We start from the raw sequence: 15,041 nt of genomic DNA on the forward strand, positions 1-15,041 counted from the left end.
CTGATCCTTTTCCAGGAGAGATACATTTTGTGCAATTTATTCAAAGGAATTATTAAGCCTTTCTATGCAAGAAAAGCTATCAGATGACTGAAAATCTTCTGAATCACTCCAGTATCAAATCTTGTAGGAAACTGAAAATGAAAACCAGTTCACAAATTTTGCATTTGCTTTCTGGTCTTCAGCTGGTTCTCCTGATTAGCTTTTCTGGCTGTAGCAAGGACCATTACTCATTAGTTAGATCGCTGGAGCTCACTGTAAAGTGATGCTTTACAACACATGGTTGATTTGTATTTTCTTACCAAGTTGAGTTCATATGGAATATCCACTGCAGGCCAGTAGACAGAAAAATTTCAATGACAAATTTCATCTCTAGAATGCCAGTGAAAATATCTGGCTGAATGAGTGGTTTCAAAAAGTGTTTATTGATTCAAAACATATTAAAAGCCTACCACGTGATTAAAATTGTATGAGAAATGTAAAGAAAAAACCTAGTCCTTATTCCCCCAAGGGATTGTAATGGGAAAGACAGACAACAAACACAAGATGAAAGCAAGTAAAATATTTGATGAAATTAGGTCTGTGAAATCAGTGGGAAGTGCCATAAAAGTACAGAGGAAGCACTGAACATTACCCCAGCCACTCTTAGACTCATTGCCCACATTTCATCACTGGTTATGCAAAGGAAATGCAACCTCTTCTACTTAACTCCACGCATGTGTGTTTGAAGGAGAAACCATCAGAATATTCCTGCTGGAGAACAATGAGGTCCCTAAACTGCAAATATTTTATACGCCAACTGCAGAGCATTATTGGATGCCTATGGATGAATAAAATAAAGTGAGCCTTAGTTTACGACCTAATCTCACTTCCATGCTTTGAGAGAAGGAAGTGTGGTTGTGGAAAGAAAGCTCCTGGGGTCAGAGAGCAGATCTGCATTGTGAGATGACACAAGTAGGTTCACGCAGGCCAGCTAAGCACGGGATCTTCGTCTGTGAATGCATGTCTGTGAGGTCCCCCCCTAAACCTCAAATAAGTGGATTGGTCAGGCCAGCCTGACTATCATTATAGCTTAGGAACTTTTCTAACTTCTGAATTTCCTAGGTGTATCATATAGGAGAAAACTTTTGTAACTGCTGAGCTCCACTTTATTGAAGGGGATAAAAATATTGTTTTAATAATTTGTCTCTGTGCAAAAATTATCAACAGTGAAATTTTAGGAATGTACTTTGTGTAGAGCAGCATTGGAAATCATTTGGCCACAGGCTGATCAACCAGGAAAAAAACTTTACTATGCAATGTTAATTTACCATAGCCAGTTTTCTTCCTCTTCTTCTTGAAAATGGTAAATTTTTTTAGCATTTTCTGAATCTTAGAAAATGTCATTCTATATTCACTCAAAAACCCATGCTAACACCCAACAAATTCTTCTTCCCTGCCTAGTAACTTTAGTGAATATGCAAAATATATATTCATCTAATTTACCAACCTTTATGGCAACTTTTGTATCACAATATAACATTGAACATAATTTTTCTTATCGAATTGCTGATCTTGACATTGTTTAAAGCCTTTCATGATTTCAGGAGAGTCGGTGGCTCCAAATACAATCCAAATACAACTCCAAATACAATTACAGTGCAGACAGAGCAACAATTCCTTGCATCTTGTATGGCAGTGGTCCCCAGCCTTTTAGGCACCAGGGGATGATTTTGTGGAGGACAATTTTCCGCTGATTGGGGTCGTAGGTGCTTTCGGGATGACTCAAGCACATTGCATTTATTGTGCATTTTATTTCTACTATTATTACATCAGCTCCACCTCAGATCATCAGGCATGAGACCCTGGAGGTGGGGACCACTGTTGTAAGGCATTAGGTTGAAGTGCAACATTTTCTCCCAGCTGTTTTCAAAGAATCACAACCCAGGTGGCCAAAGATCTGTTAGGAAAAATGCCTCAGGCCAAAGACTGCAAAAAGGAGACTTGCATGGCTTGGTTTTGCAAATATAAGCTTTGTGGGTTTTAGAGTTGGAAGAGAGCTCAAAGAGGAAACCAGCAAGTGCAGCTTTCAGTTTCTAGGAAGGAAGGACTCTGCTAAACCTGGACGTGCTATTTCAGTTCAAGGATAGGAGAAAATTAAATTTTGCAAAGTTGTATGTCTTTTAAAGTGAGTTTAATGCTGTGCTTCAAGAGGCTATATGAAAATGTGTATACAGTGTGCACTAAAATGAAGGGCTAATTTCCCTGGCGGGGAGGAAAATGGGAGAGGAGAGAAAACAGACTCTATTCTCCTAAAAACTCTGCAGTCTGTCTCGGAGGCAACTACAGAGTAACAGTAATGATTGATGGCAATAGTTTGACAAGACCCCGTACAGAGCCACTCAGCGGAATAAGAGTTAACCTTCTCCTGCCTTATAACTTTACAGCAAAGCTCAGAAGAGGAAGCCAGAAAAATCAGAAAGCTTGACTGATTACATTAAAAATTTTCATTTAATGGTTTCTTTAATTTGAGCGGAACTAACTCAATCCCACAAATGTCTTCTTCAACGTGAGAACAATCCTTTCGGGAACCACAAGGCGGCATATGTCACGCCGGAATTCTCCCAGAGGCAAACTGCCAGATTTAAGAGAGTCCTTCCTCGTTCACTAACACGAATTGGTCTGCGTTGTGCCTGGACTGACTGACCTTCGGACCGGTCGCAACACTTGCATTGGCAGCACCTCATAGAAGACACCTAGGCTAAGGGCCCCGGGTGGTGGGCAGGCCAGGTATCATTGCCTTGGGTGCGAACAACGAAATTGCCGATGCTGGCAGAAGGCTCTGCTCCTCGTCATGCTGTTACTTGGCTGCAGATTCTAAGCTCGCCCGACGTGGGCAAAGCGCCCCAGAAATGCTCTCTGGGGCCAGAGAGGAGCCCCCGGCCAGTACTTTCTATTAACCTTGGTAGGTGCTGCGCTCCCACCGGCCTGGACATTGCGTCGCCAAATGGAAGGGAGGGAATCCCTCTCTTCCTCCCCAAACTCCATCCAACCTCCCTTTATTCCTTCCCCACAGACCTGCCGCACACTCAGGCAGGACATCTGGATAGGTGATCCCGGGGTCAGGAAGCTGGGGCGTCAGGGGATCTGAGCAGCTGGGACCCTGGTTGCCCTCAGCACCTGGACCGGCCAGCAGCCGAAGGACACTCACGCTCGGCGACGGGTTGAATCACGGGTGAATCAGTCCTTGCAGGGTCCCGGAGTTTCCTACTCGCAGGAGGCGGGGCGGGGTGTGGACTCGCTGAGGGCCGCCCCCGAGGCGACGAAGGCGGGCCGAGGGCGGGGAGTCAGGAGGAGAGGTGGGGGCGGACTCAGCGCAGGCGGAGGCGCAAACGTGAGCTCCGCTCTTTAAAGCGCGGCGGGGACGAGCTCCCACAAACTCTGGGCTCCCCGCATCCCTCCCGGTTCATCCCGCAGCCCCAGGTGCCTCCAGCCCAACCTCGCAGCATCCTCACCTCTCCAGCCTCCGGGGCTCAGCGGAATTTTTGAGACCTCGCCGTCAGCTCCGGGACATGGCGACCCCCAACGGGCCCCGGGTGCCCTGCCCCCAGGCCGCAGTCGCTCGGGCTCTTCTATTCGGCTTAGTCCTCATCCAGGGGGCCGGAGTCGCCGGTGAGTGGCACCCGCCTCGCAGAGCCCTGGGGCGAGCCACCGGGAGGAGGGAAGACAGGTCTGGCTGACCGCGGGCTCTCCCCGCCCCGAGGTGCGGCTCGCCAGGGACCCGCCGCCCCTTATGCTCGAGATGCTTGCTCTGGGGATCCATTGTTGCCTAAGTGCCTTTGGGAATCTCGCTTTAGTTTCCCAGGGAGCCGACACCTTGAAAGTGATGGGACAAGGCTCCGCACCTGCAGGGGTCGACAGGCAATGTTTGAATGTTATCCTTCATTGTATGTGAACTTTCCTTAATGAGAAACGGCTCTCGGTCTTCTCTTGATCGTCAGTGTTTTAGATTGGGTTAGTCAGTCCTTCCAAAATGTCGCTTGGATTGGAGCAGGCGCCACATTTTGCATGCCCTGTAAGCCTGTTCTATGTGAGACGCAGGCAGACTAACCTGAGAACTGGCAAAGAAGACCTTAACAATAAGGTATCCTAACCGAATACAGCCGACAGTGTACATGCTTATTGTCTGCCTGGGTGTCTGTGGAAGTTTCAGTATAGTGACTGAAATTATTCATGGGGATTAGATAAAAGTGAAAAAAGTCAAGATTTGTTTTTTTTTATTGGATGCAGTCCTAACTTTTCTGACACGTGTGGGCTTTGCCCTTTAACATATTTTACAGAAACCCATCCTAGCCGGCTTTCCCTGCTAAGTTAAACCTGGAATCCTGCCCTTCCCCCTTCTCCAGTTGGTCCGTGGATACCCTGGGCCACTGAAGGCTCCTGAGCTGTGCTTCGGTCGTTCTCACAGGGCTTTCCCCATGAATAATTTCAAACAAGGACTTCAAGATCCTTGTGTGTTTCCTTAGATCACCAGGTCGTCTTGCCATGAGGAAACTCTGGGTTTAGGAAAATATTGCTGATTTTTTTTCTTATGATAATTGAGTTAAAGCTTTTGTGGTTAGGAAAATATTAATGTGAGGTTTATGATGATGTTACGGAGTGGGAATGTTTTATACCATTAACATAAAATTGTATGCTGAGAAGTTCATGTAAACATTAATAACTGTTTCTCTGTTGTTTAAAGGCACTACAGATGTAGTGGTAGCATATAATATAACTTGGAAGTCAACTAATTTCAAGACCATTTTGGAGTGGGAACCCAAACCCATCAATCATGTCTACACTGTTCAGATAAGGTAAGCTAGGTACCAAAAAAAGAAAAATAAGATTTTTGTTGTTTCCACTTTCCTGTGCTGAATACAGATGTCTTTAAAGCTGGTTGATGGATGAAATTATTTAACAGATAACAAAGAATAAGAGGGCATTCACGATAATTTCTTGGAGAAAGAAATGGCAACCCACTCCAGTGTTCTTGCCTGGAGAATCCCATGGACAGAGAAGCCTGGTAGGCTGCAGTCCATAGGGTCGCACAGAGTCGGACATGACTGAAGCGACTTAGCAGCAGTAGCAGCATGGTAATTTGCTGGCCTGAGTCATACTCATCAAGTCTGTAACACTGACAGACCTTAAACTGATAGAATGTTTTGTTTTCGGAGATGATTGGGGAAATTTGTGAGTATAAGCTGTGGAGATGTAAACTTTCTTGAGCAAGCCATGGTGGCACTGATAGATGTGGTCGTGGATCAGTGATACCTCATTTCTCTAAGTACACACAGCCTTTTCCGTGCTGTCTAGACTGCCAGCTGGATCTAACATGTTAGAGAAGAGGTAGGGAGGAGTTCGGACGCATACGTTGCCCTTAAGCAGTGTTTGATTCATTAATCTTTGGATTCGTGATTCAATATTCCGTTGCATACATGATCTTGGAGGAGGTCAAATCCGTGACTCACTGAGCAGGGAAGGAATACACCATCAAGTTTTTGGTTTTAGCAAGTTTTTTGTTTCTGAAATGTTCTAGGAGGCTTGGTAGAGATCTTATTAAGTAGAGGACAGCAGCTATGGTAACTAAGACTCATAGAAGGTACAGTCATGTCGCTGACTAAAATTAAAGGTTTTTTGCTGTTTTAACTTGTGCCAAGTCTTTTATAGCATTTGAAATGCAGCTCTTAAGTATGGAGTGGGTCTTTTAGGCGGATGTTCTTTTTTTTTTTTCCAACATCAACTTCATGACAACTATTGCCAAGCCAACAGGGAAGAAAATTTGTGTGTGCATGCATACATGCTTGTATATATACAAAGAAAGATTGAGAGGAATTTAGAAGTCGAGGTAATAATTACAATTATGGCCAAACTTGTCAAATCAGATTCCACTCGATGAAAGTTACTAATTCCACAAATGCAGGCAGGGCTGAAGTTTACCTTAGTAGACACTTTGTTTCTGGGTAGTGAAAAGAAGATTTTAGGAAGGATGCTTACCTCCTAAATATATTGAATCTTAAGTTTGGTGAACGTGAGAAAACATATTTCTGATTTACCAGAGTTTTAAACATTTAGACTTTGTCAATTCTAAGTTCTCAGACTGCAAAGCTACTGTTATGTAAGCGTGTCAAATCAAGTTCTCAGCTGCAAGGCTGCTATTATTTAAGCGGACATGGCCTCTGTGTGCAAACAACCTAGCGCAGAGCTGCAGCTTGGGGGCGCCCGCAGGCCCTGGGTGGGGCTGGTTCTGGCCCAGCCGGCCGTCTCTCCTGTGTGCTAGAGGAACTGTGAGTGGTTCCAACACCCTGCCGGAGACCCACACTCTTCCATTACCAGCCCACGGGTAAATGGGATTCCTAGGTAAAGGGACCATAGTAGTCATGTTATAGACGAGGAAACCGGCCCTGGAAAGGTAAGGGACTTACCTTGGAGTGCGCACAGCAGGGTCAGGAAGCAAGGCCTACGGAGCAGCACGCACCCCCACCTTCTCAGTGGGTTGCGTGAGTCTCATGTGAGACTCCAGAGCCGGAAGGAGGAAAGAGAGCCTTTCCCACTGGTCCCCTCAGTGCGCCTTTCTCCCTCCCGGTCGTCCTCCCTAGAGAAAGCACCTGGCTCCTCCAGAGCCAGCCGCCCCACCACCAGCTTGTCCCCAGACACAGGGAGCCACAGCTGTGCCCGGAGCTCCAACTGCATTTTTCCCTTTTGGAAACAGTTTTCAGTCGCCAAGTGTTACTGGCTCAAGCCTTACCACCCAACCATCCCCTGAAATACTGGTTCCAAAAATTCTAAATTGGAACTTCCAGAGCTTGTAGAAAATAACCTGCTCCTTAATTGGTGGGTCTGAATTATGTTGGGATTTTTTAGTTCAGGCGGGACTTTTATTATTTCCAAATCAGGAGATTTTGCAATACCCAGAGGAACCTTGGAGGCGTTTATAGTGTTAATGCTGATAATAGCAGTCAGAGGAACTGACTGCAGAATTGCCCCTTCCCAACCGGTTTGCAGTACTTAAAAGCTCTATCACTTTTGGTAATTATTACCTGTGCTAAATTTTTCCAGAGGTCTGTGGTTCCTCCTGTGAACTGAAGGAACCACAGATGCTATCTCTCAGATGGAATGTAGCCACAGCGCCCAGAAGTGTTTCTCCTGTTATCTGAACAACTTGTTTGCCATAGCAGTGGAGAAGAATCATCAGGTTCTTGTTCACTTTTTAAAATAGAAATGATGCAGTTTTAAAAAATGCATTCTGGTCATTCTGGAATTAAGGCTGCATCTCTACTTTTATCACAGAAAAGTAGAGAAATCTAAGAGTATGTAAACATATTTCTGTCTTAATCTTAGTTTGTGAATTTAAGGAATAAGAGTGTGTTTATCCACACCCTCTTAGCCTGGTTATTTAGTTCAGACTTTTAAAAGATTCTTATTTATGGTTCTTATGCCTGGATCTAGACAGTTAAATCCCTATGGCAGCTCGTTTCCTCCCCAGTTCAGCCTCTAAATGTAAACCATCTAATGCTCCACAAATCCTGGCCATGTGCAAGCCCTAAAGCCCCACTGTTTGATGGAGGAGCACAAGGGCGTGGAAGTACCAGGCTCACTTAAGTGCTTTAATGAGATATCCGTGCTGGGGCCAGGGAAGGGAGAGATCAGTTCTGAGCAAGGAGATCTGGAGTTGCCTGTAGACGGTGGGATTGCAGTGTGGCCTGGAATGATGGGCAGGACACTCTGGGGGTTGATGATGGGAAACAGCAGAGCAGCTGTCAACTTGCGTGGGACACTTGTGCGTGCATCAAGTGGCACTGACATTTTAATTGTTTCAGTTCTGTAGAATAGTTTCACTTTTTTCATAGAAGTTCTTTATATCATTTCAGGATAATTTCATTTTCATTTTAGTGCTTTAAATCATTTTCTGTTCTATGATCTTACAAAAGAAAAATCTGTCTTAAGAGACAGACTTAGATCTGTCCCAGTCTCAGACTTTGACAGACACTACCTGTATTGTTACTCTATAATTTTTGATGGCTCATCCTGTGAAAGTGAGGGAGGCAAGTACTGATCGTATAATGAGAGGGACAGACCCAGCTCTCATCTCATAAGCTGTAAGACCTTATACAAGTTACCTAGCAGCTCTGAGCTTCAGTATCCTCATATGTGAGAAAGATCCAGTACTTTCTTGAAAGGATTAATACCAAACGAAGTAACATGTTTAAGGGTCCAGTAGAGCGCCTGGCTTATGGTAGTTTTAATAACTGTTAAGTAACCACACCAATAATGGTCACAATAGAATGTAATAGAATAGAATGTATTATTATATAGACTCTATGACTGCATTGACTATATTCAACATAGAACAGAATGTGATAAACAGAATATAATGATATAATAAGTAGACTAGTAAATAATTGAGTCTTGATGGAAAATTGTCACTTCTCCCACATAGTCATGACAAATCATCTATAGTTTAAGAAAGGTATTTAAAAAAATGATTCAGAGCACAGACCCAGTAGTCAAACTGCTGTCTGGCTCAAAAATCCAGCTGTGTGACTTTGTGCTGGTCATCCAACCTCCCTTTGCCTCAGTGGCCTTATCTGTAAGAACAAAGACAATTACAGAGCGCCCCCCCCCACCGCCCACCACCAAAGGTTGCTGAGAGGACCTGAAGTGCTCAGTGTAGCAAAGACCTCCTCAGGATTGCTTGTGGAAGTCAGTGTTGGAACACAGCACCCCAGCCAGAAAACAGTTACCTTGTTGGATGCAAATCACAATGTTCCATTTCTCTTCCTTCCTTTCCTCAGCCCTAGATTAGGAAACTGGAAAAACAAATGCTTTTACACAACAAACACGGAGTGTGATGTCACTGATGAGATTGTGAAAAATGTGAGCGAGACATATTTGGCGAGAGTCCTTTCCTACCCCGCAGACACTAGCAGTTCCACAGTGGAGCCTCCGTTTACCAACTCCCCGGAGTTCAAACCCTACCTAGAGAGTAAGTAGCTCAATTTGTAGTAACTGTTCATTCTTGTTTTCATAAACTTCTAAATATTCTGTGAGCTTGTGACCCTTAGGAATGATTACATTAAAAAAAAGTTTATCCATAAACACATCTTGTTTTCTCAGAAAGTAGTACGTGCCACAGCCCTCTTCGCTCATTCTGGATGTGGTAGGAGGCTCATGGGACGTGAACTTTGGAGTTGATAAAAATGTCATCAAGTAGCTTTCTCCACCAGTCTGTCCCCAGACCCTACCAGTAACTGGCTGGATAGGGGGCAGAGAGTAGGAAATTCACAAAGGCTGGCAGTTCCAGTATTTCCCCATATATATTGGTGACCAAAAAGTTCCATAAGATCTTATGGAAAAGCCCAAATGAAATTTTTGACTGACCCAATATTTAGGAGATTTTATACATCTTCTGAATTTTGTGTCCCATCATCAGACCAGAAGTCCCAATTAGGGTTTTTCACAGAAGGTTACAAATCCATGGGGCAAGTTCGGTTTCCCTCCCATCCCATCATTGGGCTGCTGACCTTTTTCCTTGCTTGACCAGGATTTGAGTCCTGTGATGTGCTGGCACTTGCCAGGCCAGCTCCCATCCTGCTTCCTTCATGCTGGTCTTGAAAACAGAATGCTTTTCTCCCTAGCCTTTGCTAAGGGAGTACAAAGGATTCCTGCCAAGTAGGAGATGCAGAATTTTCATCATGGCTATGGTTCTGAACTAAGTATTTTAAATAAACAAACATGTAGCACATTGAGAAGAGTGACATCAGCGGCTCTAGTAGAAGATTTAGAATGAAAGTGTTGTGTTGTAAAAAAAAAAAAAAAGAAAGTGTTGTGTTATTGGTGTTTTTATGTTTACCCTGCTGATACCCCACGGGGAGCTTCTCCAGGCAGGGGTGGAGAGAAGGGGGCAGAGAAACAGGCAGCCCCCTTTCCCCTTAGTGTGTACTCTGAGGGTAGAAACAGGGGGCAGCCTCACCCAGGTGAATCGGACGACCTACCCTGAGCCATCTGCCAGAGCCTGTCTTCAAACTCCTTAGTGCTTTTAGTCGGGTGCCTCTCCCAGTTCTGAGCTTAGACCCCACCCATGACCACCTATAGTAACTACAGGTTCATTGATACTTATTCTCCCTCCATGGGCAGCATCCTCATGATTTCTTTTTATAGTTCTTGAGGATTTTTAAAAATAATTTTTATTTATTTTTATTTTTGGCTGTGCTGGGTCTTCTTGCTGCATGGGCTCCTCTCTAGTTGTGATGCACAGGCTTCTCATTTCGATGGCTTCTCTTGTGGAGCATGGGCTCTAGGGCACATGGCCTCAGTAACTGTGGTTTCTGGGCTCTAGAGCACGTAGTTGCTGCGCAAGGGCTTAGTTGCTCTGAGGCATGTGGGATCTTCCCAGATCAGGGATCAAGTCCCTGTCCCCTGCATTGGCTGGCAGATTCTTTAACACTGAGCCAACAGGGAAGCCCTGTTCTTGAGCTTTTTGTAAGCTACTTCAAATCCTTTTTTGGTGCAAGAGAGAAAATAGTTTATATTTCTGTGTGCTCATACACACACATCCTTGCCTATAATTCCTATTGAATTATGAGGATTCATTTCACTATTATTCAACCAAAGCACGTGAGCTAATTGAGCCATCAAAGAGACCTGGTGGTTAAAAGTGATTTTTCGAGATACCAAGAACGTTTCATGGGCTTTCCCACAGCCTCTATTGTGTCTAAAATATGGAATCTTTTGCAGCTGTTTGGTTAACCACATGTGGCTGTTGAGCATTTGAAATGTCAGCTAATGCCATATGTGTAAAATATACACTGGATTTTGAGAAAGATCTCAAAGTTTTCATATTGATTAAATGTTAAAGTTACAATATTTTAGCCATATTGGGTTAAATGAAATAGATTCACTTCACTCGTTCCTTTTTACTTTTTCTAACGTGACCACAAGGAGATTTAAAGTGACATCTGTGGCTCCCAGTGCATTTCCACTAGACAGCTCTGCTGTAGAATGTCTCGTGATTCAGCTCCGGTGCCAGGGAGCTGGTTCTTTGAGGTATTTCGTGAGGGATGACTAGGTGGTTATTAACCATGATAACTCAATGGGGTTCTAGTTCGTATAGAACTCTTTGGTCCCAACGAAGCTCATTTTCTGTGTTACAGCAAACCTTGGACAGCCAACAATTCAGAGTTTCGAACAAGTTGGGACAAAACTGAATGTGACGGTACAAGATGCACGTACGTTAGTCAGAGCGAACAGCGCATTCCTAAGCCTCCGGGATGTTTTTGGCAAGGACTTGAATTACACACTTTATTACTGGAAAGCTTCCAGTACAGGAAAGGTGAGCATTCTTTTGTTTTTATGACTTGTTTTAAATTGCAGATCCTTGATTTCACTTCTTCTCCAAGTCAAACATCAAAGCAAGTGGTTGACAGGGCAGTGTTGTGGAGTGGGAAGCAGACTGCTGTCTTGGTTCACAAGCAAGTCACAAGCAGACTGCTGTGACTTCCAGCTGCTTTGCACTGGTCCGCCTCGGGTACCCAGATTCCCAGCCAAGGGGCAGGACCAGTCATCTCTAAGGTTCCTACCAGCTCCCACATTTCTTCTTCTATTGAGGATCCCAGAGACAGAATTTGTTTTTCATTCAACAATTAGTACTTCTTTCCTTTTTTCCTTTCTTGCAGATATCTTCTAAAGGGGCTAAATATTGGGTTGACTATATCGAAAGTGGATGTCTTCATCCTTGGGGAAAAAAATCCTTAGCAGTTATCAGGGGGAGCTTGATGAGCCAGCTGACTTCCAATCTTTATGTCAGATGTGTCCGCATAGGCTGGGCTTCCCTGGTGGCTCAGACCATAAAGAATCTGCCTGCAATGCAGGAGACCCAGGTTCTATCCCTGAGCTGGAAAGATCCCCTGGAAAAAGGAATGGCTGCCCACTCCAGTATTCTTGACTGGAGAATTCCATGGACTGAGGAGCCTGGCGAGCTATAGTCCATGGGGTCGCAAAGACTCAGACACAACTGAGCGACTAACACTTTGATTTTACTACCACAGTGACTTAGTAAAGGCAACAGAATTCACTCTGAGCCTGGATGAATAAAGAACTCTTATCTTTTAACAGAAAAAGGCCACGACAAACACTAATGGGTTTTTGATTGATGTGGATAAAGGCGAAAACTATTGTTTCCATGTTCAAGCAGTGATTCTATCACGAAGGGTGAACCAGAAGAGTCCAGAAAGTCCCATCAAGTGCACTAGCCACGAGAAAGTTCTGTCCACAGGTGAGGCTCTGCCCATGATCTGGGAGGCAGGGCTGCCTTCCATGGGACTAGCTCCATCCTCAGGACTAGATGTACTATCTTCGGGGGAAAACTGCCTGGGTTTTTTGTGGTTTGCGGGGGGCGGGGGATACTCATGATTTTAGACATTTAGTTTCTGTGTCGTTCCCTTGTATTAACAGGTGTTTTTTAGTTTTTTTTTTAGCACCTAGCATGTGCTAAGCTCTCTGCTGAGCGAGCCCTGGGCCCACGGTAGACGTTTAGGATTTAGTATCAAATCACAGATTTCTCTGGGCGTTTTTTCATACTTCTGGTTCATACACCAGCTCACCTGGTGAACCAGATGCAACAACACCCCATAGACGTTTGTGAGCACCTAGCATGGGCTGCTGTTACCCCAGGGTCATAACCCATGAAGCAAAGGGATTGGGGCTAGCAGATATACCATGTGTACATGTGTGTGCCTCACTGGCACACACGTGTGCACACATGTGCCACACCAGAGCACAGACGCCAGGTAAGCAGTGGATCTTATCTGGAAGTGCCATGGAGGCTCAGACATGTGCACGAGGCTGAGAACCCAGGAATCTGCCTCCAGGCTTGATTGGGATGGTGCTCTGAGTACTTTAAGGGAACAGAAGAGTGAGAGGATAGTAATAATGACCTAGTGCCTTGCTGAGAGGCAGTTTAAATATTTTAAAGTCACTTTAAAAATTCTTTCCTGTTAACTGACATTGACAGTTACATGTAGTTACATCTACAAGTATCTTTCTAGACTGTGAGCATTATCCAGTTTGTTAAATGCTTTTTCATTGTTGTCAATTGCCTGCAAACATCTAGGGTTTGAGAGATTTTTTCCTAATAGAAATGTGTGGTGGAGAAAAGAGATTTCGAGTTACACAAAAGCTGGATGGTGTAATTTGGGGTTCTGCTCACTGAAAAATGAGATTCAGGCTCTCTCTCTGAGTTGACCTGGTACCTTTTATTTTTCAGAACTTTTCTTCATCATTGGCACAGTGATGCTGGTGATCATCATCTTCATCGTCGTCCTGTCTGTGTCTCTGCACAAGTGCAGGAAGGTGAGAGCAGAGCGAAGTGGGAAGGAGAACACGCCGCTCAACGCTGCATAAAAGATCCTGCTCTTGGAGCTTTCTGCCAACGCTGCAGAGCTCGTGCTGCACTGTGACCAAGAGCTCTTAGGGCGGTAGCACACATGGAAACACAAGTGACTGTTCTGGAGCATACAGAGCCTGGGGCTCGAAGAAAGTTCTTATCTGACCTCTTCTTGCGATTAGCATCTTGGTTTCAACATCAGCATTAAGACACTTTGGAATGTAATGAGCGGTACAACCAACTCCAAGTTTTTAAAATTGCTATTTTAACACTAAGGCACCTTTTGCACGTATCCTGCTTTCAGACTGTATATTTTCTACGTTCAAGTTGAAGCCAGATTATCTAAGGAAAAACAAATGAACAAATGCCTTAAAAATTCCTGCATGGACTTTTGGAGAACTTTTGAGAGGCTGACATCAAACCATGTGGGAAAGTAAGGTGGAAATCGGGTGGACTTTCTAACGTATGTCTGTCTTTTTGTAATATGGTGTTTAAGGTCTTTTTTTTCCTTTTTGAGTGCTTTTGGTGGTTTGAACAATTAGCAAACATTTATATGAATGTGTTAAAAGCAGAAGACTTGTATTTGGGGCACATTCTTAATATGCATTACAGTTTAGCACTTTAACTGACAAGCGCTGTTGATGAAACACTTGACAGCTAACTATGTTTTTATAAGACTACTCTACCAACAAATCATATCGAGTTTAAGGTTTAAGGTACTTCAGACTTTATGGTCCACATTGTATGTATTTATATAATTTGAAAAAAGGTTTTATATATGGGGATTTTCTATTTATAGAGGTAATATTGTTGTTTGTATATTTTGAGATAATTTATTTAATATACTTTTATATAAATAAAGGTGACTGGGAAATATGACTATTACATGTTCCAGTTATTATTTATGGTTTGGCCTTTGTATTGTTTGATTCTACTGCAGTACCAAGTGACCCTGAAATTTTTAGTGGCTTATGACAATGCTATCTTTATGTTACACTTATGGTTTGGTGGCTGTGGATTGACTGCAGCTCTTCTTAATGTCTTCTCATTCATTCCAGGACCCAAATCAAAGGTGAAACCCCTTTTAGGATCAGGACAGTGAAATGAATGTGGCTCAGTCGTGTCCGACTCTTTGCAACCCCATGGACTATGCAGTCCATGGAATTCTCCAGGCCAGAATACTGGAGTGGGTGGCCGTTTCTTTCTCACAGAGGGCAAAGCAAAAAACAGGTAGAACAGGCAGCCATGTCTTCAGGCTTTAAGCTGCCTCCTAGGGCTTCCTAGGTGGTGCTAGTGGTAAAGAACCCACCTGCCAATGCAGGAGACTTAAGCTGCCTCCTAAAACTTCTGCTCCAGAGTGACAATATGTCACTTCTGCTTATGTACCATTGGTCCAGGCTGGACATATGACAAAGTCTGACATTACCCTGTGGGAGGCACCACAGGTCACACAGCAATGGGCATGGATGTATAGTTTCCAGGGAAGGGAGGAAATTGCCTGCCATCTACCACCGACTTAATGGGAGAGAGTTCTTCCCATGGGCATTAGTTTGAGTTGCACATGAAGGTTAGAGAGGAGAACAGAAGAAAAATTTTTGGATTGTTCAAAGAAAATTGGATAAAAGGACAATGTAAGATAGGA

The 15,041-nt window shown here is 44.0% G+C and overlaps 1 protein-coding gene across 1 annotated transcript; it reads left to right on the plus strand.

Annotated features, from left to right (window-relative positions):
- Positions 1 to 3,333: 3,333 nt before the first annotated feature.
- On the plus strand, positions 3,334 to 14,278 carry F3 (coagulation factor III, tissue factor). The gene is made up of 6 exons (XM_027536449.1): positions 3,334 to 3,648; positions 4,721 to 4,832; positions 8,811 to 9,001; positions 11,169 to 11,347; positions 12,130 to 12,289; positions 13,280 to 14,278. The coding sequence occupies exons 1-6, from the start codon at positions 3,549 to 3,551 to the stop codon at positions 13,414 to 13,416; spliced, it is 879 nt and encodes a 292-aa protein (XP_027392250.1). The 5' UTR covers positions 3,334 to 3,548; the 3' UTR covers positions 13,417 to 14,278.
- Positions 14,279 to 15,041: the final 763 nt, after the last annotated feature.

Source organism: Bos indicus x Bos taurus, chromosome 3, assembly GCF_003369695.1.
Source record: "Bos indicus x Bos taurus breed Angus x Brahman F1 hybrid chromosome 3, Bos_hybrid_MaternalHap_v2.0, whole genome shotgun sequence".
Lineage (NCBI taxonomy): Eukaryota > Metazoa > Chordata > Mammalia > Artiodactyla > Bovidae > Bos > Bos indicus x Bos taurus.